Source organism: Apodemus sylvaticus, chromosome X (genome assembly GCF_947179515.1).
Source record: "Apodemus sylvaticus chromosome X, mApoSyl1.1, whole genome shotgun sequence".
NCBI classification, from domain to species: domain Eukaryota; kingdom Metazoa; phylum Chordata; class Mammalia; order Rodentia; family Muridae; genus Apodemus; species Apodemus sylvaticus.
Genome location: NC_067495.1, coordinates 134,324,232 through 134,348,828, shown reverse-complemented (window position 1 = coordinate 134,348,828; position 24,597 = coordinate 134,324,232). Strand labels below are relative to the sequence as shown.

The window sequence follows — 24,597 nt, the reverse complement described above, 5'->3', positions numbered from 1 at the left end:
TTAACAATGAATCCTTAAAATTAAGGAATTCCCCAGTTTCTTTTCTATTAGCTTCAGAGTGTCTGGCTTTATGTGGAGGTCCTTGATCCATTTGGAGTTGAGCTTAGTACGAGGAGACAAGGATGGATCAATTCACATTCTTCTGCATGCTGACCTCCAGTTGAACCAGCACCATTTGTTGAAAAGGCTATCTTTTTCCATTGGATGTTTTCAGCCCCTTTGTCGAGGATCAAGTGGCCATAGGTGTGTGGGTTCATTTCTGGATCTTCAATCCTGTTCCATTGATCCTCCTGCCTGTCACTGTACCAATACCATGCAGTTTTTAACACTATTTCTCGGTAATATTGCTTGAGGTCAGGGATACTGATTCCCCCAGAATTTCTTTTGTTGTTGAGAATAGTTTTAGCTATCCTGGGTTTTTTGTTATTCCAGATGAATTTGAGAATTGCTCTTCCTAACTCTATGAAGAATTGTGTTGGGATTTTGATGGGTATTGCGTTGAATCTGTATATTGCTTTTGGCAAAATGGCCATTTTAACTATATTAATACTGCCGATCCATGAGCATGGGAGGTTTTTCCATTTTTTTTTAATTTTTTTTATTCGATATAATTTATTTACATTTCAAATGATTTCCCCTTTTCTAGCCCCCCCCCACTCCCCGAAAGTCCCGTAAGCCCCCTTCTCTTCCCCTGTCCTCCCATCCACCCCTTCCCACTTCCCCGTTCTGGTTTTGCTGAATACTGTTTCACTGAGTCCTCTATTTCCTTCTTCAGAGTCTTGAAGTTCTTGTCATACAGATCTTTCACATGTTTGGTAAGAGTCACCCCAAGGTACTTTATACTATTTGTGGCTATTGTGAAGGGTGTCAGTTCCCTAATTTCTTTCTCAGCCTGCTTATCCTTTGAGTATAGGAAGGCTACTGATTTGCTTGAGTTGATTTTATAACCTGCCACTTTGCTGAAGTTGTTGCTTTCAGAGGCTCCATGATTTACACTGCTTAATAAAGCCTTCCAGCCTTTTAATGTACAAAAAAATTAAGGAATTGAAGTTTCATGGGGGAAAACTGAGGCAGCATAGAATACTTAAGGGGATACTGGAAGGGAAATAAGTTCCTCACTCCTTTTGTCCTCTTGGCTGCTTCTTCTTCTTCTTCTTCTTCTTCTTCTTCTTCTTCTTCTTCTTCTTCTTCTTCTTCTTCTTCTTCCTCTTCCTCTTCCTCTTCCTCTTCCTCTTCCTCTTCCTCTTCCTCTTCCTCTTCCTCTTCCTCTTCTTCCCCCCTCCCTGGAGACAGGGTCTTATGTAGCTCTGTCTGGACTGCAACTCATTATGTAAATTAAGCTGGCATTGAATTCCTGCAGACATGCCTACTTCACAATTGCCAGGATTAAAGCCATGTGCTACCACAGCTGGCCTTGAGTTGACTTCTTTGTGATTGACATAAAGATTTTTTTCACCTTTATGATCTATTTGGTTTTTTTTTATCTTCTTCAACCTGTAAACCGTAATGTTTAATGCCCCTCAAAGCCACTGTCTAATCTCATTTACTAAAGAAAGGTTCTTTGGGTAAAATTTGAATACCAAAACATTTTTATTTTTTAAACCCTTTGAAAATGTAACTTTGAAAGCCACCAAAATAATATACAACTATTGCTCCATCATTTAGCTAGGACTCACTTCTAAACCGCCAGTGCCCACTCTAAGCAGTCACTGCTGGCCTTTACTAGTGTCTCTCTTCCTTTTCCACTGCTCATGCTTACTTATAGATCCTTGTTAAAAGCCTTTTAATTTTTTTAAAGATTTATTTATTTTATGTATGTATGTATACTATAGGTGTCTTCAGACACACCAGAAGAGGGCGTCAGATCTCATTACAGATGGTTGTGAGCCACCATGTGGTTGCTGGGAATTGAACTCAGGACCTCTAGAAAAGCAGTCAGTGCTCTTAACCACTGAGCCATCTCTCCAGTTTCTAAAAGCCTTTTCTTAATAAGCTTCAGTGTTGCTTAAATAAACAAATACTAGTACAACTTAGGGGTAGGGGCAGAGGAAATTGAAATAGTGGAAGTTCCAACAGCAATACTTTGAGCCACTTTCTTTTCTCTGTTAAAAATGTCTTTCATATAATATATTTTGATCAGATTTCCTTTCCCCTAACTCCTTCCAGATCCACCAACCCCCCATCCACACAGCTTATGTCTCTTTCTCAAAATAAACACAAAACAGCAAAAAATAAAACCCCCACAAAACACAAAAATCAAAACAAATAGGCCAAACACCAGTAAGACAAAACCAAACAAAACAAAGTGTCACAAAATTACCCTTGAGTTGGTATAATGTTGACCAACTACTCCTGAGCATGGGACCTGCCCTGGAGTGTGGTGGTTGACATACCCAGTGACACTCCATTGGAGAAAACTGATTTTCCCTTTATTAGAAGGGAACAAGTGAAGTTAGCTTCTTGCTTAGGGGAAGGAGCCTGTCCAGTTCTCCTTCTCACTGTTGTGCCCCTTCTGACTTGAATCTGTACAGGTCTTGTGGGTCCTGCCGTAGTCTCTGTAAGTTCGTGCATGCATCAGTCCTGTTGTGTGTGGAAGTCACTATTTCCTTGGAGTCATCCATCACACCTGCCTCTTAAAATTCTCCCGCCTTCCCTTCCCCACAGATCCCTGAGCTTAGAGGGGAGGTGTTTGAAGAAGACATCCCATTTAGGACCAACACTTTCTTGACAACTACAACAAAGGCTTATGGCCAGCAGAGAGCAGCAGAGATCCCTGAAGTATAAGCCTGTGTCTAGGAGAGCTAGGAAACAGGACATCTCCTCCCAAGTATGTACAACAATTAACCTGCTTCTGAAAGAATGGAAATTATGCTTCACTTGACAAAAGTGTGCTTCCCTAATACCTAAGCAATTATCAAATTTAGACGTGAAACCAGGGCAGCAGATATGTTTAAGTCACCAAGAGCATCCTCAACAAAGCAATGATTTCGGACAGTTTCTGCGAAACCAGAAACTGTCCGAAAAAGACAGTATAGAAGGTTCTTACCACTTCCTCTATCCTAAATTCATTCAAAGGGATAACTGAGTTCTGAAAGAATTCCTAGCTTCAGATGACTGAAAGGTGATAATTTCAGCTTTAAAAACAAAACAAAATAGTATTTGCAAAAGGTCCCCTAGGAAAGCTATCTAGCTACATATTTTGCTGTTCTACATCTAAAGAGCTAAATAAAAGCTCCATATTTGTGGGTCAAGAACCATTAAAATGTTTGAATGCATGGCTATAATGTTAGCTTCCCATCGGAAGAAGGTCTCAGAATGCTAATAAAATGGTCTCTTTCCTTCCACTGATGGACCAAGTCTATTATTTTTTTCCATTTAACTTCCATTCTGACTAATATGCAGCTGGAATTTTCAGCCTTTCAAGAGAAGGCCAAAGCTATTTCATTTGTTTGCTATATCCGTTGGCTCTCACCAGAATCAATGAATAGCTCTTAATTATGTCACAGCTGAGTCATGGGTGGGTGGGTGGGTAGGGGTTAAGAGTCTAGGCTTTGGATTCAGACAAAGCCAGGATTGAATCCTAGCTTTACAACGTATTGGCTGCATGGGCTGGACCACTTACCAAAGCACTCTAATTTGCCATTTTCCTATCTGTAAAACAGCACACTGACTCCTGCTTCAAAGGGTGATTGGTGAGACTCAATAAGATGATGCATCTGAAGCACTTACCCCGGAGCATGGCCCATGTAGTGTGCTGGGTAAGTCAGAGCCTCCACTACTTGAGCGCTGTAAACATTGTAGCTACACAATTACCTTACACAGGTACTTCACCTTAAGGATGGTTGATGGTAATAATAAAAGGCTGTACACAAGCCCACATAAAGAGTGTAGGCTCAGGGAAATGAGGTAATTGCTTAAAGTCAGTCAAAAGTGTATTGCAGATGTGCCTTGTGATGTCACTTGTTTCAAGTTCAAGGCTCTATATTAACCACAAAAAGATTCAGCATCTACCTGTCATCTTTGTTCTGAGAAAGCAATCATCTCCTCCTTGCATCCTTCAACCTAGCTCAGAGCCCTGGTATGAGGGATTGATTGTCCTGTGTCCTCAGCTCACAGCTCTAATGGAGTCTGGTTTCCGGGAAGCTGGGCTATTCACCTACAACCTCACAGTTTATGAAAGGAGATCTGCAAAAGACTGCATCTGCTATTACTTAGCCTCAAGCTCAAACTTCTGGAACTTAGAGTAGAATTAATGCAGAGAGCCATCAGTAAACATGAATGACACTAGGGGTCATGCAGTGAAAATCAGGAGAAACCCAATTCACACTCTGATAGGGAAGACAGATCAAGAAACGGTCAACTGGGATGTATGTCACTGATGTGATTGGCACGGGGACTTAGGTCAGGAGATTATTGGGGTAGTCTGAGAGCTGTCAGAGCTTAGAGGACAGCAACAAATCCAGCACTGATAGTAGGAGTGGGGAAGAGTTCTAGAAGAATATATAAAGGTTATGTTTTCTCTTTGTTAGGCAAGCATATTACCAATTGGTCAGTGGAAAGAGTCTATTTTTATTGATTTATATGTTAAAGGGAAATGTCTGAACTAATTTGCTGAGCCTAGGTGTGTTTTTTTAAGGAAAAAAAAGCTAGAGAATGTTTAGCAAGTGGGTGAATGGGGCTCAGGAGTTTATTCAGAATTACCAACTCCCTTAACTTAGGTAACAGATAACAATATGACTAAATAATTGAGTTATTGAATTTCTGTCTGGTTCAATGAGCAACAAATATCTTTGTTATTTCTGTGTCACAAGATTGTTCAGTTTGGAGTATCACAGTGTTCCTGAATTTAACCCCCTCCATGGTTATTTACTATGAAATTCCCTAGTGTGATCTTGAACTCTGACCATTACCTCAGCTTCCCAAGGTGAAATCAAACTCAACAGCACTGACATTAACAAACATGCTAGTAGTGATATTTCCTCAACCTGCCACCATGTGGAGCACTTAGGACATGCTAAATCATTGTTCCAGAGCTTTGAGACTCTCCTACCTGTGCTTCTCCAGAACTAATGAGGAAGTGTTCTGATGTATGATGTGGTTATTATTCATCACAGAATATTCCACGCTAAGACCACTCGAGTACAGATGCCTATCCTCTTCCATTGGTCAGTGCAGGGACTGCTCCTCTCTGCAGCCTTTTCCTCGCCTTCATCTATCACCTGATTGATATTTCTTGATCATTCTATCCTGGAGCTTTTAACCCTGCCTTTCTTCCCGAGTCTTTGCACCAATAATAAAAACCTGAGCTTCCACATCTTTAAGATCAGCTTCTTATTCTCCAGTGAACTATAACAATACCCCCTGGTAGATTTTTTTTGTGGATGTGTTGGGATAAACAATATTTAGCTCACACTATGACTATGATTCTGAATTTCCCATTCTGGGTGGAGACTGACCCTCCATGCTTGGTAGATTATTTACAACGTGCTCAGTGGAAACCTTCCCAGTCTTCTAGAAATTTAGCTCTCTGATAATGAGTTTAGTGGACTGTAAAGATTTTCTCCAACTCTTCGGGAGAAGTCTGTAAAGCACATGCACATTTGAAGGTGCATTTCCTTTCCATTGCTCACTGCCACGGAATGGCTGGCCCAGGACTGATTAATGTTGCTTAGTTTTAGATGTCTTAGTTCACAGCCAGTTGGCTTTCTTGCTTTGGGGCCGTTAGTGAGATAGAACAGCATAAGGTGGAGGAGAGCTGCTTTCTTTAGTGGTGGAAGAGATGGGGACAGGGAGTGATTTCCAATATCTCCTTTAAGGCATGTCCCTAACATTTTAGCTTCCTCCTGTAAGCCACCTGTCTATGGTTCTGCCACCTCCCAACAGAAGTACTGTTGACAACCCTCCTTCAGCAGTGAATGGAGGTAAGAAACTCAAAATGAGACTGTAGCAGGAGGCTTTAAGAAACACCTTATCTATCATACCCCTTGAATCCCAGCACTCCAGAGGCAGAGGTAGGAGGATTTCTGTGAGTTCAAGGCCAGCCTGGTCTACAGAGCCAGTTCCATGGCAGCTCCACTAAATCTCAGCTTTCAGTTCAGGACTAAGGGAGTCTTCTCAATTTCATTTCTCCCAGCTGTCCTGAATTTTGACAACAATTCCATCTTCCATAACTGAGGCAATCTCCATATTTTGTTCTCTTCAGCTGTGTGAGTGGAAAAACTGTTGGCTTATAGTTAGTCAAGGGGAGAGATGAGATGCCACCTACTTGTAGATTTGTGACCTTACACTGGTTACTTAAGCTCCATGAGCTGTCATCCTATCTCTAGTAAAATGCAAACAGTAACCATCCCTCCTTGATAAGATTGTTGTAATCAGTGTAAAGTGATACAGGGTGATTGATTATCCTAATTGACTTGGGAATGAAGATACGCCTCAGATACAAGACTTTCAATGCTAAGACCATGGAAGTTCTGGACAACCCTGGGTAGTTGATCACCCTTGAGTGTAAGGTATTTTGCTCATTATTATTATTTTAATAGCTACCATTCCCACATTAGGAAACTCCATATACACATCTGGTCTTTAAAACTTTGCCTGGCTCAGGTGACATGTTACATGTACCTGAGAATCGGTGATTCAAGGCTTCAAATTCTAAAATGCGGTACTTGTTTAAATCATGACTGTGACTTTTATTACATATATGCTCCTAGTAATCACAGGTTTAATGGTAAAAATATACAATACCTGTAAGAGAAAACCATATTTATCAAGTACCTATTCTGCTAGAGATTGTTAAATGACAACATTATAATTTGGGGAAATATATAATTTTTAATGCTAGTTCATTGAACCCAGGGCTTCATATATCCCAAGAAACTCAGCTACATGTCCAGCCTTTTGGAAAACATCTTAAAGAATTTTAACATAATATAGGACAAGGCATAGTGCCAATTGCCTGGTTCAATGAATTTTCAGAAAGACAGATGTGTACCAGTCCAGCCAGTACAAAATCGAACAGTCCTCTGAGGGGAAGAGAGGATAATTATAAGAAATACAGGAAAAATATGCAACAGATAGGTAATGGGAGGGTTGCAGGCCTATGCCATGCCAGCAGCAAGTGTATTCCTCACAGCTGTGGGAAGGACAGCCACGAGCTAATAGAAACAGTTTTGCTGAAATATATACATTTGTTCTCACCCCAAAACTTCCCAGTTCCTTCAACCAAGGTCAATAGAATTTCCAGCTCCTTGCCTTGAGCCTCAAGTGCACCTTCTCTTATTGTTCCATTCCTCAGCAGGCTAGGAAGTCTGCCAACAGACCCTGACCTGCCTTGACTCTCTCTGGCAGGCAGGCTTTTCTCAGTTTGTTTGTTTTGTTTTGTTCTCCTCTGCTTCAGAGAAGTGGCAAACGGCTCCCAAATGCAGATGTGATCAGTGTCCAAATCAGGATGTAGATATGACTTCTATCTCTTAGGAACCCCTCACCTAGGACCCCTTTGAGCCACTACTCAATGCCCCACTGGGCCAAAGGAAACCTCAGTCTTTGAATGTTTGTGATGCCATGAGCAGGATGCCCCACCCTGCTCTCCTTTGTTTACTTTGTGCTATTTCTGGTTTGATTTGTGAGTTGACTTTTATGATTTTTATCAGAGACGAATATGGCTATGAATTTCCCTCAAGCCATGGCTTTAACTGTGTCCAATAAATTCTATTGTATAATCTTTTCATTTGAATTATTTTTCAGGAAATCTGTAATCTCTGATTTTTTTCCCTAATTGACAAAGATTTGTTTAGTAGAAATGTGTTGTTGTTTTTAAGATTTACAGGTAAAAGGGCTCATTTTCAGGGTTTTGGTGTTTATTTTAAAATTCTGTTTTAATGCCATTTAGAACCAGGTACATTTAGTTTGGTTTTGAATTCCAATTTCACACATATTCAAAGTATTTCAAATTAAACACTTGGTTACAACCTGGAAAACATGAAACAATTATTAGCAGAAGTCTAGGTTTTTGCACCACACTGTGATGTGTACAAATATCACTGGCATGTCAGTGAGTGTTGGAAGCTAACTGTTCTTTAAGATTATCATCAGTACAGGTTTAGATCATGTGGATTGTCTCATACCTATGCAGGTACCAGGAAGTGGTCCTCTTTTCATTCCCTGTTTTTACTGTGAACTCTGGTGTTAGAATCTTCACCCTGTCATGAGAATGACAAGTTCAGGACTACAATAAGATTCTGGCCTCACTGAGCAATGCACACACATGTGGTGTATACACACACACACACACACACACACACACACACACACACACTCAAGCAAGCAAAGTCCCTATACACATGGCACAAAGAATTAAACGTTTTACAATACAACAGAAAAACCCGCCTTCTTGACCACATTGAGATTCAGAGCTCAGTAATGTTAAGTATGTTCTCATTATTCTGCACTGGGTATCTGAAGCTTTTTTACCTTGCAAAACTGAAACTCCCAGCCTATTGAACACTTGTTCATCTTCTCCATCTTCCTATAGATTGTATCATGGAATCACCAATAGGCATTTCTCTAGGGTCAGCATTTTCACAAAAACCACTAATTGCCACACTATAAACAGCCTCATTTCCTTCCCACTAATCTCAAGAATCTAAGAGGAACTCTGAAATAAATATAATCTTATTTTTATTAGTTAATGCTCAGAGCTACTGTGTTCACATTTACAACCACTGTTGCTCACAAAGGCCCAAAACTGAAAATTTGAGACAATTAACAGCATGATTCTGTCAGTGGCAAAAATAAAAATGTAAACATTTAAAAATGACAAGGAGGTACCAAGAGAATGTCAAGACTTCAGAGAACCTGAAGCACATAGAACAGCAGGAGATAGGATGTGAATGGTCCCATCTGGAGTGGTATAGTAGTGTGTACACCGATAGCCCTAACACCACACACACACACACACACACACACACACACACACTGTAAAGCCATGAATAAGAGGGTAGTAAATAGTTAAACTATTTTGATAACTTGTTTTTGTCAATTAATTGTACATTCTAGATAGCTTTCTATATCTGTATAAAAATCTACCTGATCAGTTTTAAATGCTCCATAGTTTTCAATTATATATAAATATTCATGATTGACTTTGCCCAGATGTCTTTTATACGAAATTTTGGTCACTTCTGGATTTTTGCTATGACAAACATTGCTATGATAAACAATTATAACTATTGAAATTATACATATAGGTTTTTACCATGAGTTTAATATGCATATGAGCATTACGTGTGTATATTACTTAATATTCATTTACATGAATAAATATAGACCTATAGCATCACTTTAGTGACTATTCATTATTTATTGCATCAAAAGAACTAATTTGCTTAACTAATGCCTAACTGTTGGCCATTTGTATTGTTCATTTTTTTTCTATAATAAATAATGAAGTTGAACACCTGTCTGCTTAAATCTTTGCACTGGTCACATTTATTTTTGTTTGTACTATTAAGAACAACGCTTCTTTTAAAAGAAGTAACAAACTGTCCATTTGCTGAAGAAACATTTTCAGATATGATAAGCTGGAGAGAAACATTTATACCACAGAGATAGCTGGTTTCCAAATTATGTGTTGGAAGTGTTAGGCAGACTAGTAGTCCCAACTGTATAGGTATCCAAAGGCCTCAAACCTGTTAATCTTACATTGTAACAGACAAATCAGCTTGAGAACACATAAGATGACCTAAATATGGAAGGCTATCTGCAGTTGGGGGTAATCACAAGAGTACTTAAAATTGGAAAGGAAGGCAAAAAAGAGACAGAAGAGATAAGACTAAGGAAGAATAGTCAGATGTAATGATGTTGACTCTGAAGATTGAAGCAAGTGTCAGAGAGACAGGGAATCTACAAAGCTGCTAGAACAGTGGTTCTCAACCTGTGGGTTGCAACCCACATATTAGATATTCTTCATGTCAGGTATTTACATTACAATTTATAACAGTAGCAAAATTATAGTTATGAAGTAGAAAAAAGTAATGTTATGGTTGATGGTCACCACATCATGAGGAACTGTATTTAAGAGTTCCAGCATTAGGAAGGTCGAAAGCCATTGTTCAAGAAAGTGGAAAATGCAAAAAGAAATCAGATTCTTCCTGGGACCATCCAAAGAAACCAGCCCTCCATGGTCCTGATCATAGCTCAATGAGGAAGATGTCTTCACTCCAGAATTCTATGATAACACAGTTGAATTGTTTAAAGCCATCAAGTTAGTGTTAAGCTGTTGCTGTGGTGATACGAAACTGATACCATGGGAGGAAGGCATTGGGTGAGGGTAGTTCTTACCCCTAAAGCCTCCAATTCAGTAGTCTACATAGTCTAGCTAAGAAGTATGTATATTCATGAGCCCCCTGGTAATACTATTTCCTCCAGTGGGGACCTTGATATAAATAACATGAGTCTGTGGAAAAACTGTCTCCCGTTGTGTACACAGTCACTAGTTGGCTTAAAAAATAGTCTAAGATAGTTGTTGAAGATGTGTCTGGGAGCTAAGTTGGGGTAGCACTTCGACATCAAACTTAACTCTACATCTTGAGTTGTTTAGCTTCAGCAATACTAGTCTAGCTATGTTTCCAGCTTGAGTTGCAACTCCTTATCAACTCAAACACAATGACCATCTGTTCAATGAGTCTTGGGATTTCTGTCTGTGGGTTCTCTTAAAGTATTTATGTTAGTTGGAGGTTCCACAATGCAGGAGTATGAAAGCTTATGAGGGTTCAGCATATAGCATCAGTGGGCAAAAGCAGCTGAAGAGGAAGGATTGAACAGGCACTTTGACCATGATACACGACTGACAGAATCTAGACCATTTTAATTGGAATTCTGGAAAAAAATGTTGCTTGTTGGAGAAGCCTCAGTTGTGTAGGAGCAGTAGTCCTACAGTTGTTGTCTAGGGCATGCCCTCAAACAGCAAGGGTGAAGAGGGTCCTAAGGTTCTGATAAATGGGTGACCTAAATTACTACAATCTCTGCAACTCAGTGGAAATTTTTGTTTTTAATTTTTTTGTTTTTATTCTTTTAGATGGCATCTCACAGCCCAGACTGGCCTGGAATTAATTCACCATGTAGCCCAGAACAGCAACAAACTGAAGGTGATCCTCCTGTGTCAGCCTCCAGAACCATTAACCCTTTCCTTTTTGAGACAGGGTCTCACTATATAGTCACTATAGATGGAGAGCAAGCTAGACTCAGAGATCTGCCTGCCTCTGCTTTTTTAGTGTTGCAAATACAGGCCCAAGAGTACCACCACACCCAGCCCACAAAATCCTTTCTTGAAGGTTGATTCTGGCTGCATCTCTCTCTGTAGGTCATCTTTCTCTTCTCTGTTCTTCTGACATCCAGACCTTACCACTTTCTTTCTTAAAAAAAAAAAAAAAAAACTCATATTTATTTTCAGTTTTCTTTTCTGAGAGGGTTCTCACCCCCACCAGGTCACCCCCTTCCCTGGGATCTCAAGTCTCTTCAGGATTAAATGTATCTTCTCCCACTGAGGCCAGACAAGGCAGTTCTCTGCTATATATGTGCTGGAGACCTCAGACCAGCCCATGTATGCTGCCTGGTTGGTGGTTCAGTTTCTGAGAGCTCCCTGGGTACTGGCTTAGTTGAGACTGCTGGTCTCCCTATAGGGTCACCCTTCCTTTCAGCTTCTTCAATCCTTCCTATAATTCAACCATAGGGGTCCCCGACTTCAGTCCAATGGTTGGGTGTAAGTATCTGCAGTAAGTCTCAGTCAGCTGCTGCTAGGTCCTCTCAGAGGACTGCTATGCTAAGCTCCTGTCTGTAAGTAAATCATAGCATCAATAATAGTGTCAGGCCTTGGTGTCCACCATAAGATGGATCCCAAGTTGGGCTGGTCATTGGACTGCCTTTCCTTCAGTCTCATCTCCAGGAAACAATTGTTGATACACCTTGTAACTGCCACATTTATTTAAACATACAGGCTCTCACAGCTGGAAACAACCTTAGAGATCACCCTATTTTACACATGGAGAAACTAAGACTAATGAGGTTGAAGAGAGAGTGAATGATTCAAGATGGCGCAGCTGGCTAGAAAGAGGTAAGCAGAGCTCAGGTGACCTAACTCTTAGGGAAAGCATGCAGTAACATTAAGAAAGCCTTGCAGTTTCATTTTCTTTTGGAGAAAGTTGGAGTTTATTAAGAATAAGTATTAAAATTGGGCACTGTGCCTCAGACATATAATTCCACCATTTGAGAAGTAAAGGCAAGAGGATCAGACATTCAAGGCTATACTGCATGAAGCAGTTTCATTCTGCTTGGGATACAAGTGACTTGTCTCAAAAGCTGAAAAGATTGATTTTGTTTGTCTGTTTGCTTGTTTGTTTGGGCTTTTTGTTGTTGTTGGTTTATTTGTGGGTTTTTGTTATTTGTTTGTTTGTCTGTGTGGTGTATTGCATATATGACTGGCCTGGAGCTCCCTATGCAGACCAGGCTGGTCTCAGTCACATAGAGATCTACCCTCATCTGCTTCCTTAGTGCTGTGATTAATAGTATGTGTCATCACACGTGGCAAGATTAAGTATTAATATGAATTTCAGCATAGAAAGACGAGACAAAGGAAGAAAGAGAGAGAGGGAAGGATGGAGAATGGGGGGAGAGAAGGAGATAACCACAAAGAGGCTGACTTAAGAAAGAATCAGATATACAAACCCAAAAATGGGGTTTGATTTCTTCAGGGAATCACCAGGGTCTCTGAATTTGCAATATTAATGGAACCAAGCAATGGTAGCATATGACTTTAATATCAGTATACAGAAAGCTGAGGCAGGAGATTCTCTCTGAGTTCAAGGCTAGTCTGGGCTACAGAGAGAATTCCAGAATAGTAAGAGGCTACACAGAGAAATCCTGTCTTGAAAAAGACAAAATAAACAACAGAAAGAAAGAAAGGAAGAAAGAAAGAAAGAAAGAAAGAAAGAAAGAAAGAAAGAAAGAAAGAAAGAAAGAAAGAAAGAAAGAAAGAAAGAAAGAAAGAGAGGAAGGAAGGAAGGAAGGAAGGAAGGAAGGAAGGAAGGAAGGAAGGAAAGAAGGAGGAGGAAGGAAGAAACAGGAAGGAAGAAACAAAGAGAAAGAAAGAAAGAAAGACAAAAAGAAAGAAACAAACAAACAAACAAGCAAAGGGTCAATGAAGTGTCACATGCAAATGGATTAAAGCAACTTGCTTTTGAGAAGATTCTTATTTATTTAATGTCATTTATTCATCTCTCATACATTGCATCCTGACTGCAGTTTCCCCTCCTACCACTTCTCCCAGCTCCCCACCTCCCCTCTCCCTCAGATCCACTCCTCTTCCATTTCCCTTCAGCAAAGAGAAGAACTCCAAGGGATATCAAACATGGCATAACAAGTTACAATAAGACCAGACACAAATTCTCATACCAAAGCTGGCTGGAGTAGGCAACCGAGTAGGAGTAAAAAGGTCCCAAGTGCAGGCAAAAGCATCAGAGATACCTTACACTCTTACACTGGGAGTCCTCCAAGCTTTGCAACCATAACATAGAGAGGGGACCTTAGTCAGACACACACAGGCTCCCTGATAGTCACTTCAGTCTCTGTGAGCTCCTATGAGCCCTGGTCAGTTGATTCTGTGGGCCATGTTCTTGTGGTGTCCTTGACCCCTCTGACTCCTACAATCCTTCCTCCTCCTCTTCTGCAAGATTTCCTGAGTTGTGCCTAGTGTTTGACTAGGGGTCTCTGCATCACTTCCATCAGTTGCTGTATGACAGACCTTTGATGACCATTGGGCTAGGCACAGATTGATGAATACAGTACAATATCATTAGGAATCACTTCATTGATTTTTTTTGGCCAGTCATGTTTGGTTCTATCCTAAATCTCTGGGCTATTCAATAGTCTCTGGTTCCGGCCCAGCCAGGCAGTGTCAGGTGTCTGCTTTCTCCTGTGGAGTACACTTCAAGTTGGACCAGTCACTGGCTGGCCACTCTCACAATTTCTGTGCCACCATTACTCCAGCACACCTTGCAGGCAGGACAGATTGCAGGTCAAAGGTTTTGTGGCTAAGGTGATGCCCCAGTCCCACTACTGGAAGCCTTGCCTGCTTACAGAAGATGGCCAGTTCAGGTTCCATAGCTGTCATACCCCATTAGTTGATGTCTTCTATGCGGTTCCCTTCATAGATTCTTAAGATTTCATTTAAACATGTATGAAGAAATCATGCTATGAAAATGGAATATCTCTGTCCATTTCTAGAATCACCATTGATCTTTAAACAAAACTATAGTGAAATGCTGTTTCAACATATTACCATTAAAGTGGGGTTGGATAAAAGTTCAGACAGATCCCTAGTACTCATGCAAAAGCTGGGAATGGTAGCATGGGTTACTGAGGGGGGTCAGGCAGAGCTGGAAAACAGACTATACAATGATTTTCAATTAGTAATGTTCACCTGGGGACATTTTGTTAGGAAAAGATCTTTCCTTGTGGCTTATACGGGAGAGGAAACTGTTGTGATCAGTCTGTGGCAGTCTGATTTCATTTTCAGAGTTACTCATGACACTGTCATTTAGATTAGAAAACTGTCCTAAGCATAAGCTTCAGCTGCACCTGCAAACAACATCCCCACTTGGAACTTTTCTTTTTAAATTTATTTTTATCTTATGACAATATGAGTTTTGCTTGTATGTCTAACTCTGCACCATGCATGTGCAGTGCCCATGGAAGCCAGATGGTATGAGATCCCACCCCCCTGTCCTGGTGGGAACCTTTGAAAGATAAGTGTTCTTCACTGCTGAGCTATTTCCCCAGCCTCTTACTTGGAACTGTTCTTTATTTTCTTGACAGGTTCCATACATGTGTGAATTTTATTTCTGACCCGTCTTCCATTACCCTCCCTCTTCTGCTGAAACCCTTACTTGCCAAGCAGTCCCTCCTACTTCATGTCTCTTGGGGGGGAGGTGGGAGTGGACTCATGTAGCCTTCTACTTGGAAGTTTTAAAGTCTTAGTTACCTTTTGTTTTATTTTTGCTTCTGTAGAGGTAGGCATCACTCAAATGCATGAGAATGTCCAGGCCTCGTGAAGCACTTTCAGTTCTTTTAGTTTGTAAAGGTCACAAACGGGTGTGTGTTGTGGCATGAAGGACAAGATCGGTGATGAGTCAGAGCCCACCAGGCTGCTGTCAACTGTTCCCTATTGGAGAGATGTGAACAGGTTTTCTGAGCTCTAGCCCTGCAGGACTTCCTGCACGGGGAAAGTGGCACTTCCTGCCCCACCCCAACTCAACTGGCCTATCAACCAGAGTATAAGTGAAGCCATCCTTGGTACAGGAGGCCCAGTTACCCCCATGTGTGTAAAAAATGCTCTACATTTTGTGAGGGTGTAGATGGCACATCCTATAATTGCAAAAGTGAAATGGCAAAGTGAATTGGAAAAGGCTTAGCATGTGAACTCGATGGAGTCAGGTGGGAAGAACAGGACAGACCTAGAAGTGTAAATCAGAGATTCAACAGCAGTCAATCTAGACAAGGGTTTGGCCTGTGTGTGTCAAAGGAGCGTGGGGTCTCCGGATAGTAGGAGTTCTCCCTGACTCCTACACGGAAGTAGGAAATTGGCAGTTGCTTGCATTCGTCTTCAAGGCTAAGTCTGAGGGCTTTGCAGATGAGTGATCATGCCAGTCTCCGGGTTTATAGGAAGCTTAAATGAGATTGTGGGTGCCAAAAATCAACCCAAGGGAAAAAAGCTTTAGAATCAGACTAGCAATGACTAAAAAAAATTACAGGTTTATTGTTCTTTACCCTCCAGGCTGCTAAATAAGAGCAGGTATGGCATAAAAGGGGAACACTGATGGCAGGGCTGTCATGTGGCAAGGAAGTACCCAGACCACACAGACATGTCCCTATGGAGACTTTTCAGATTCTCTCTAGAGTCTAGATATTGGAGATGGAGGGAGTCGGCAGATTCAACCAGTTTTACACAAGGGAGGGCAACCTTTTTTTACACCGTTTTTATTTGGCCTTTCTCAGAGGAAGGAGTGAGGCTGTCTGCAGTCTGATTTAAGCCATAACACTTTGGGCTGATCTTGGTCCCGCAATTCAGTCAGAAAAGCAGAACAGCCTAATAAAATCTCATGGGCTCCATCTTGGTTCAAAGGACAATGCTGAGGGCCCCTAGCATCTAAGGAACAGGACAGTAGACACAATGAGGTGGAACAAGGAACAGCAGGCAGGTTTCTGTGCACTCTACCCCCACAACAGCGCTTTCCTACATTTTATAAGCTAGGAATTTGCTTATGTTTGAAACCCCTGCCCTCAGGCACAGTTGCTAAGAAAAAGCACGGTGCAATTTAAAAGAGAGCAGTGACTTCTCCTGATTTGGCATGTCTTAGCAGCAGGGATAGAAAGGGACAGTGAAGCCTCTAGGAATTCTGGATCCACAGTAGAAAAACAGGATCAGCTTGCGCGTGCGCGCGCGCGCGCGCGCGCGTGTGTGCACACACACACACACACACACAAACACACACACACACGCACATCCTCTTCGTCCAATTGAGGCTAATAAAAGTTGATATCTCTTCTTCTCTCTGGAGACTGGCTTCCTGGAAAACAGGGTAAGTATGATGGTAAAGAAGGTAGTTTTACAATCAAGTGAGCCCAGTTGGAGTCCTGGCTCACCAGTTCCTGTCTGAGCTTTACTTTATTCATATTGAATGGATATATTAATAATAATTAATTACTTCCTAAGACTCTAGTAGAGGATTATATCATTGGCAGATAATGTCAGTTGTATTTTTTATCATACTTTCTTCACGGTTCTTTTGCCTGATGAAATGCAATGTCTGGAACCTCCAAAAGCAAACAAGAAACAAAATCCCACTATGCTTACTTAGCGACAGATTGTTCATGGCCTTGATATTGAACTGCATCCTTAAATCTAAATGAGGCACTCCATAAACCACCTTATGATACTACTTGCAAAAGAAAATTCTTTAAGATAAGGGCCATGATTCTGCCAATTATTTATGCTTTTTATTTCATTTTAAACTTGGCTTAATTTTGACCTTTGCTTACTCTTCAAACTTATTGAAATTATATCCTGTGATCAGTGTAACTTAAAATACCATGAAAACACACAACACACACACACACACACACACACACACAGAGTCTACCACTGAGCTGTACTCCAGAGCCACTTTGTACTGCTTCAATAGCCAACTATAGCTAAGTATTATTCCAAGAATTTGCGCACATTATTTCATTAAATTCCCACAGAACCCTTATGTGTGGTCACTGTTTTATGCTTGTCTTATAAATGAAGCCACTAAGGAACTGGGAAGTTAAAAAAACTGTGAGTTTCTGAGACTAGTAAATATCAGTGCTGAAATTGGAACCTTGAACTTAAGCTGTGAAGCTCTTTCATTTCTATCCAACCTGTCCTCATTTTGAAGCTCCTAATTTCAAATTCATCATAGTGCCCAGGGTCCTGCCCTTGGGCTGCAGGCATATTTTCCCTGACTGCAGAGTCAGTCCCCCGGTGGCTAAGAGCTGAACATCTGGAACAGCTAATCCTCATGGATTCATTCATCTTACCAAGCCACCTTGACTGAGGCGGGCTCAGATGAAAGAATTCAGTAGAGTTGCTTCTCTGGCTAAACAAGAGAACGTTCCAGAAAATTTTGCAAAATATACAATGCCAATGTGGACTCTTTGAAACTGAGAGCAAACCAATGCTATCCATGAAAAGCTAAGAGTGGAAACGAGGCTCTTGTAAGCTGCTGAAGATGCTGGTTGCTACAGTACACACTCTTCACATTTGTTTTCAAGGCACAGAGCTACACTGAGAAGGTCTGAACCCTATACCTACTTTCATTATCAAGACTGGCACTGGCAGGTCCATGACCATGGATTTTCTTCTTGTCTGGAAAAGAAGATGAGAACATGAATAGCAATGAGGCCTCAGGCTAAGGTAGATGCCTGTAGCACCCCAGGGAACCCAGGTTGCCGGGCCCTCACTTTATGGACACAAAATTTGACTTCTCTTATCAAATTCTGAGAAATGGATATTTATCAAACAACTTTTGGAAACTTCTCCCCTCTCCTGGGAAGAGCTAATGGTCTCTAGCTTGCTCAATGAATTCTGGACTATATGACTCTAGTGAATGCAAGGGACACAAGGATTGGTAGGGGAACGTGAAGAGCTTCTCTAGATGAGACTTCAATGATAAGCATTTGTATACGAATGTGTGTCACAGTCGTGGGAATACACACTGCCTGCAGCATCCTTAGTCCCTGATGTGCCTCACTTATGATAGATGCTCACTAAAGGGTTACTGAAATGACTTGGAACTGTATAGAGCTGTTATGTTTGGAAAATGCTGATTTGAGCCATCTGTTTTCTAAGCAACTGTTGAAGCAGGGTTCTGCTTTGTGTATGCATGCATATGTGTATAAATGTATATATATGTGTGTGTGTGTGTGTGTGTGTGTGTGCGCGCGCGCGTGCGCGCGCGCGCGCGCACGCACGCGCACGCAGTTGGTCTTATTTTCCCCCCAAATTCAGATTTTTTAAAAAGAAGATAGGAATATAAATTTTTAGCAGTTTCCTAAGTGTGCCATTTGCATGATTTTTTCTCTCTATATATTGCTAATCAAACTATGAGAATAGTAAAGTCCTATTTTAATGGGAAATTTGTTTTCAACATAGGACATAGTGTCAGACTTTGTGGGCTATGTTGAATTGGTCCTTTGTGGGCTGTATGCTTAATCATGGCAAACAGAACATCCAGTGAGTTCCTTCAGGCATGAAACCACATGCCTGATTATAAGGTTGTGAAAGAACATAATTCACCCAGGGTACAGAATGCTAGAGGATGCAGAGAGAGCATATTATATATATATGTAATACACACACACACACACACACACATATATATATCACTTCACAAGAAAGGAACATCTTATGGCAGAGTGCAAGAGGGCATTGCTATTTTGGTGAAAGTATAATGCATTCAATTCTCCATATCTTCTTTAAAAAGACAAACAAACAACAACAACAACAAATAAGGGAGTCTTGTTTTATGAAGATTATTTTGGATCTATCAACTATTGAGTGGAAAAATATTTGGTGAGTAAATGAGGAAACTGTGAACAAGTCTAGAGGACGTGTCTTGTGCAGGGGGTGAGGAAGTGATCAGGGTGCAGAGACCCAAAGGAAAGGAAGCAGGATGAGCCCAATGTCCGGGACGGCATCACAGACAGCCAGACACTGTTGGATGTGCTGTCAGCTTTGGGGCTGCCACTCAGGTTGCCTTGAATTTTAATGTGTGGAGCAGATGGTTGGTATAGATTGCCCTTGGTTTTGCCCAGGAGTCTGGCATCATTGCAAGTTGTCAACCTGTTTGGAGAACAGAGTTTGAGCCTGTAGGTACGTCATAGAGCTCTGTTTTGCAAATAGATTATTTAGTGGAATGGAGGTAAATGAGACTCTATGATTTTAGGCATGAGCCCATCATTTTTTCTAGGACAAAGCCAAGTCAACAGACTGGGGAGATTATTTCAGGCCAACTCTGCCTGTCTAGCTCTCTCCATGTACTACTTTAAACTGTGTATGTGAGTGTGGTCTTGTGAAAAATATGTGTAAGTTTTAAATAAAAGAATGCCCCTTGGCAGCAGCCTTATCTATGTCCAGAGTGGCAGCAATTAGTCTTAGCCCCTAATGTCATGCCAAGTCACTGTCAACCACAGTAACCTTGCAAGTGTCTATAATCATTTCCTTACAGTGGCCTGTGCTGGAAGGCAGGTTCATGAGTGATCCTGGGCTTCCAGCTATCTTGGCAGGGCTGCGGTTCTCCCTGGCAGCAGGCTCCAGAGGATGGTTTTGGTGTCTGTCTTGCTGGACTAAATGGTGAAGGGATCCATGTTTCCCCTCAGGGTAGACCTCTGGAGCCAGATGCCTGTCAGGAAAATCACGGAAGCAGGCAGGCTCTAGGAAGTCTGGCCTCGCAAGGGGGGAGAAGTGCCACAGCCCCTGAGGATGTCCGGAAGGGGCCTTGGGACCACAGTCATCCAAGCTGCTGCCACTGGCGCCATTTGCAGGAGATGCTTCTGGCTGTGGCTTTGTCCAAGAAGAGAGACACCACTGATTCGGGGGCATGCTGCTATCTGGAAAAGAGTTAAACATTATTTTAAGTATATTTCCAAATGTTACAAATACAAGCAATTGATTATTTCTGATTAATGTATAATGTATATTACTTATACACAAATATATATAATTTATTTTTATTATTTGTGTGTGAGAAAGAAGTGTGTGTATAAGTGCAGGAGAATGGTCATAACAAAGGTCAGAAAAATAGCTTTCAGGAGTCAGTTCTTTCCTTCCCTGATGGGTTCCAGGGATTGAGCTGAAGTCATCAGACCTGATCAGCAATCTCACCAGCCCCATGGTATATTTTTTTGACTTGAAGAAAACAGAAAATGTTTTTTAAAACCCACACTAACCACAGTGTCTATAAATAGCTACTATATTTGTTTACATAATTCTTCAGACTGAATTTGCTTAATTAAAATATAATGAATATCGTTGAGCATAGTAGCACATGTCTAAATTTCATGCTCAAGAGACTGAGGCAGGATGGTTGGCTTAAGTTCAAGGCAAACCTGAGCGACATAGTGAGTCTAAGAGAACTCTGGGCAACAGTGTAAGCACTGTCTCAAGAAACAAAGGAAACAAACATACGGCCACAGCAATGAATAGAGCCAAACACAAGCTTTTTTCCAAGTTACTAATTTGAATGTCATCACTTCCTTTCAAAGGATTTATGCACAAGCTTAAATCAAGAAAAAAAATACGGTACAAATATAAGCATTCGTTATTTTGACTGAATCCAGAATGACTACAGAAAGTTACAACATGATTTTGAACAAGACAAAATGGCAAGGCATCCCACTTCAGGGTGAGATACAGAATGCACATCGTTTTATTTTGGTCAGAATTATTCCCTTTTGCTTAAGGAATAAGTTGCATGTTAGTTCTTTTTACGAAAGAAGTCTAATAGTTTCAAGTTATTTGAGAGGAAACCAGCACACAGCTAATATGAATAGTAGCCTTTAAATGGCTGTATACTATTCTATCACACAGCTGTAATTGAGTAACAAATATTCCATTTGTGGGCAGCTCAATTGTTTCCATTTTAATTATGTTACTGCCATCTCAGTAAACATCTTTGCATGTGCCATCTTTGCTGTCACATGAAACAATAGCCCTTTAAGTAATCTTTTGTGATTGTTTGATTTTGTTCAGTTGATGCTAATGTTTAGCTCTATTTTACAGGTGATATTTTCAATGCAGCAAATGGGAGGACTCCACAGAATGGTATAAAGAAACTAGTGCTTACCTCTATTGGTCTTTCCCACAACTCTGGGAATTAAAATTTAACCCTAGACATGAAAACGGTAAGAGACTGGACCATAGTAGCTAACTATATTGGGCTGGTAGGAAACTGAGCAGGAACAATGAATGTCCAGGAGGAAAGCAGTTGCTTGGTCCTTATCCTACAACAGCAGAATGTTTGGGGCAGCAGGTGATACCATTTCTATTGTCAAGTTCATGTGGACTGACTAATGGGGACAGGATCTCCTTGAGTCCCGATTCCAATTGCACCTGGGATATCAGCCGACTGAGATCTCAAATGTCTACCACAGCTCAGAACATGAATGGATATTTTCCCCGATCTCAGCATCCACTCAAGCAAGAGGCTGGAGGGAAAGAATTCTGCCAGGTTGGAGAGAAATATGCCGCTTAAAGCCTGGAGCTCGACTATCTAAGATAATAAAGACGTGAACATGGAGAAGGACCACGACTGTGACAACAAAGAAGAATTGGTTAGCACGAGAGTCAGCCTGCGATACTGGTTCCCCTTCCTGCCACAGGCTCCTCTTTCAGTTCTCCTGAATTTTCAGTTTGGCTGGATTTTGTATAAAATGGAAAACCATCTTAGAGGCTGATGCAGTGTTGCTATAGAGTCCCTACCCATGGCAGTGTTGCCAGTGATGTAGATAATAAACGTAGAAGAAGCCAGATCACAGGTGGTACAGGCATTCTGCTTACCATCTCACATCCCTCATAATGAGCAGAGCCACAGTAGGCTCATTTAATGAAAATGAAGACAGGGAAACATATTGGGATATATTCCTAGGGGTAAATGTCACTTTCGAGCTACTAGCAACTCAGGGCACGGTGTGCCCTGGAACAGAATGATTAAGCTGATTTCATATAATCAGTGTCCATGCTTCATATTAAATGGGAGGACTGCATGTCCTAAGCACAAATTATAAACAGAGCTTTAGCATCTGACAACTTGGCAGCTTTTGTCTGGACTGGCTTTACAGATCTCATACATATGACTCAGGCACACACTGGACATCTGAGAGGTGGGAAGCACAGTCACAGGGGATGCTGAATATTTCTATTAACTGTTTTTGTTCCGGTTAAGGGGAGTTATATACCATTGTCCGGTGTCCCATGTAGTCACTTGGTGTGCTGTGGTACAGATTGGACACGAGAGTATGGGAGTGCACATGAGGTTTCAACACTGACATCTTACCACCCCAGGGGCTGCGTATGGCCTGAGAGTCCACTTTTTCTAAAACAGGCTTGGATGCTTGTGGCCCATAGAGTGGAGACCCTTGCATTGAGTGGGCACTCTTTCTCAGGCTTCTTGGGTAACTAAACCTGCAGCAATGTCCATCTGTGGGCATAGGGTGGAACCTTAAACCATGCCTTAGACAGTCAAAGTTGCCGTTGCAGTGACAGTCCTATGCTCTTAACTCCCTCTTGGTGCATGTGCAAGAGGCTTTTAAGAGGTGCCTTCTCAAATCCAAAATGACACAAATGGTTGGAGAGCATTTGAACACTTGGATTCAGGGATTTTTATGTCAGTAAGAAAATAGGTGGCTCCCACCTCATATACTCCAATTGTAAGCATCTAGACTCTGCCTCTAGAATTTTTGTGGCTCATTGGTCTTAAGATCAGGAATGTCCACAAAGTCAGAAATGCTATTCTTCACTTCTCACTATTTAAGTTTAAGTGGTAACCAATCTGCTCTCCTCCCAAGAACACCAGCATTTCTACCCACGCACAGTTTTGAAACCCCTAGAACCTACTAGAAGGCCTTTCTTGTACTGAAAAGTTTCCATTTGCCGGACAGTGGTGGTGCACGCCTTTAATCCCAGCACTCTGGGAGGCAGAGGCAGGTGAATTTCTGAGTTCAAGGCCAGCCTGGTCTACAGAGTGAGTTCCAGGGCTACACAGAGAAACCCTGTCTCGAAAAAGCAAAACAAAAAAACCAACAAAAAAAACCATAAATAAATAAATAAATAAATAAATAAATAAATAAATAAAGAGGTCATGTTTAAAAAAGAAAGGAAGGAAGGAAGAAGGAAAGAAAGAAAGAAAGAAAGAAAGAAAGAAAGAAAGAAAGAAAGAAAGAAAGAAAGAAAGAAAGAAAGAAAGAAAGAAAGAAAGGAAGGAAGGAAGGAAGGAAGGAAGGAAGGAAGGAAGAAAGGAAGAAAGGAAGGAAGAAAGAAAGGAAGAAAGAAAGAAAGAAAGAAAGAAAGAAAGAAAGAAAGAAAGAAAGAAAGAAAGAAAGAAAGAAAGAAAGAAAGAAAGAAAGAAAGAAAGAAAGAGAAAAGAAAAAAAGAAAAGTTTCCATTCACATCAGGGAATGATCCTCCCTCAGTGCTTGGGATGTAAGCCCAGACCTCCTAATCCCAACTACTTTCTAGACACACAAACTCTAATATCATCCTCTCAGAAATATAAATCTTCAATCTAGAGTTTATCCTGTTACTCTCTATGGCTGTAATCTGCTTATTTCCTTCACAGTAGTCACATAATTCATTCATTCATTTGCTTCCTAATATTCCTTCCTACTACCCAGTATGCATGGGGTTAGCTTACTTCTCCCCACCATGATATCACTGGGATTTCTCACCAGGCCTGCCACATAGCAGGTCCTAGCTATATATGCCAATAAATGCACATTCAGTTATAATTATTAGAGCATATGAATATGCACAAACATAATTGCAAGCATGTATATATACTCATAAATATATGCATACATGTACACCCCCCCCCACACACACACCTCCTCACTGAACTATTTTAAGATTAGCAGGGAACTTGGCACTTTAATACATTATTGAAGTTGAAGGAATGACAAATTGGCATAACATCCCTGGGGAGCAATTTTTATACACACGTACGAACACACACAGGCAACACCTCTACAACCCGTGCAACCTCTTGACATGGCATTTTTTTTTTACTGTCTTCTATTACAAGAAACCTGAGGCTGGGTGACCTGCAAATAAATAAATTCCTTTAGCTCCTGGCTTGGCAGGGGTAGGTAGATTATTCAAACACCAGCACTGACACCCTGGAAAACGGTCTCATTTCAGGACTATATCCAGGACTGATCACATGGGGGACAGGAAGCCAAGGAGCACTTTAGGGATCAGGCTCATTCTTTTATACAAACTCACTGTCTTGAGAATAAACACAGAATCTC

The 24,597-nt window shown here is 41.0% G+C and overlaps 1 protein-coding gene across 1 annotated transcript in view; it reads right to left on the bottom strand.

The window, feature by feature from the left end:
• Positions 1-16,575: 16,575 nt before the first annotated feature.
• Positions 16,576-24,597, bottom strand: part of Vgll1 (vestigial like family member 1) — a 15,826-nt gene continuing 7,804 nt past the window's right edge. The window contains exons 2-5 of the mRNA XM_052170350.1: positions 21,934-22,017; positions 19,801-20,184; positions 17,888-17,941; positions 16,576-16,619 (exon numbers count right to left, since the gene is read on the bottom strand). Of these exons, the coding sequence (XP_052026310.1) occupies positions 16,576-16,619; positions 17,888-17,941; positions 19,801-20,184; positions 21,934-22,017 (566 nt within the window). The remainder of the gene's footprint in view (positions 16,620-17,887; positions 17,942-19,800; positions 20,185-21,933; positions 22,018-24,597) is intronic.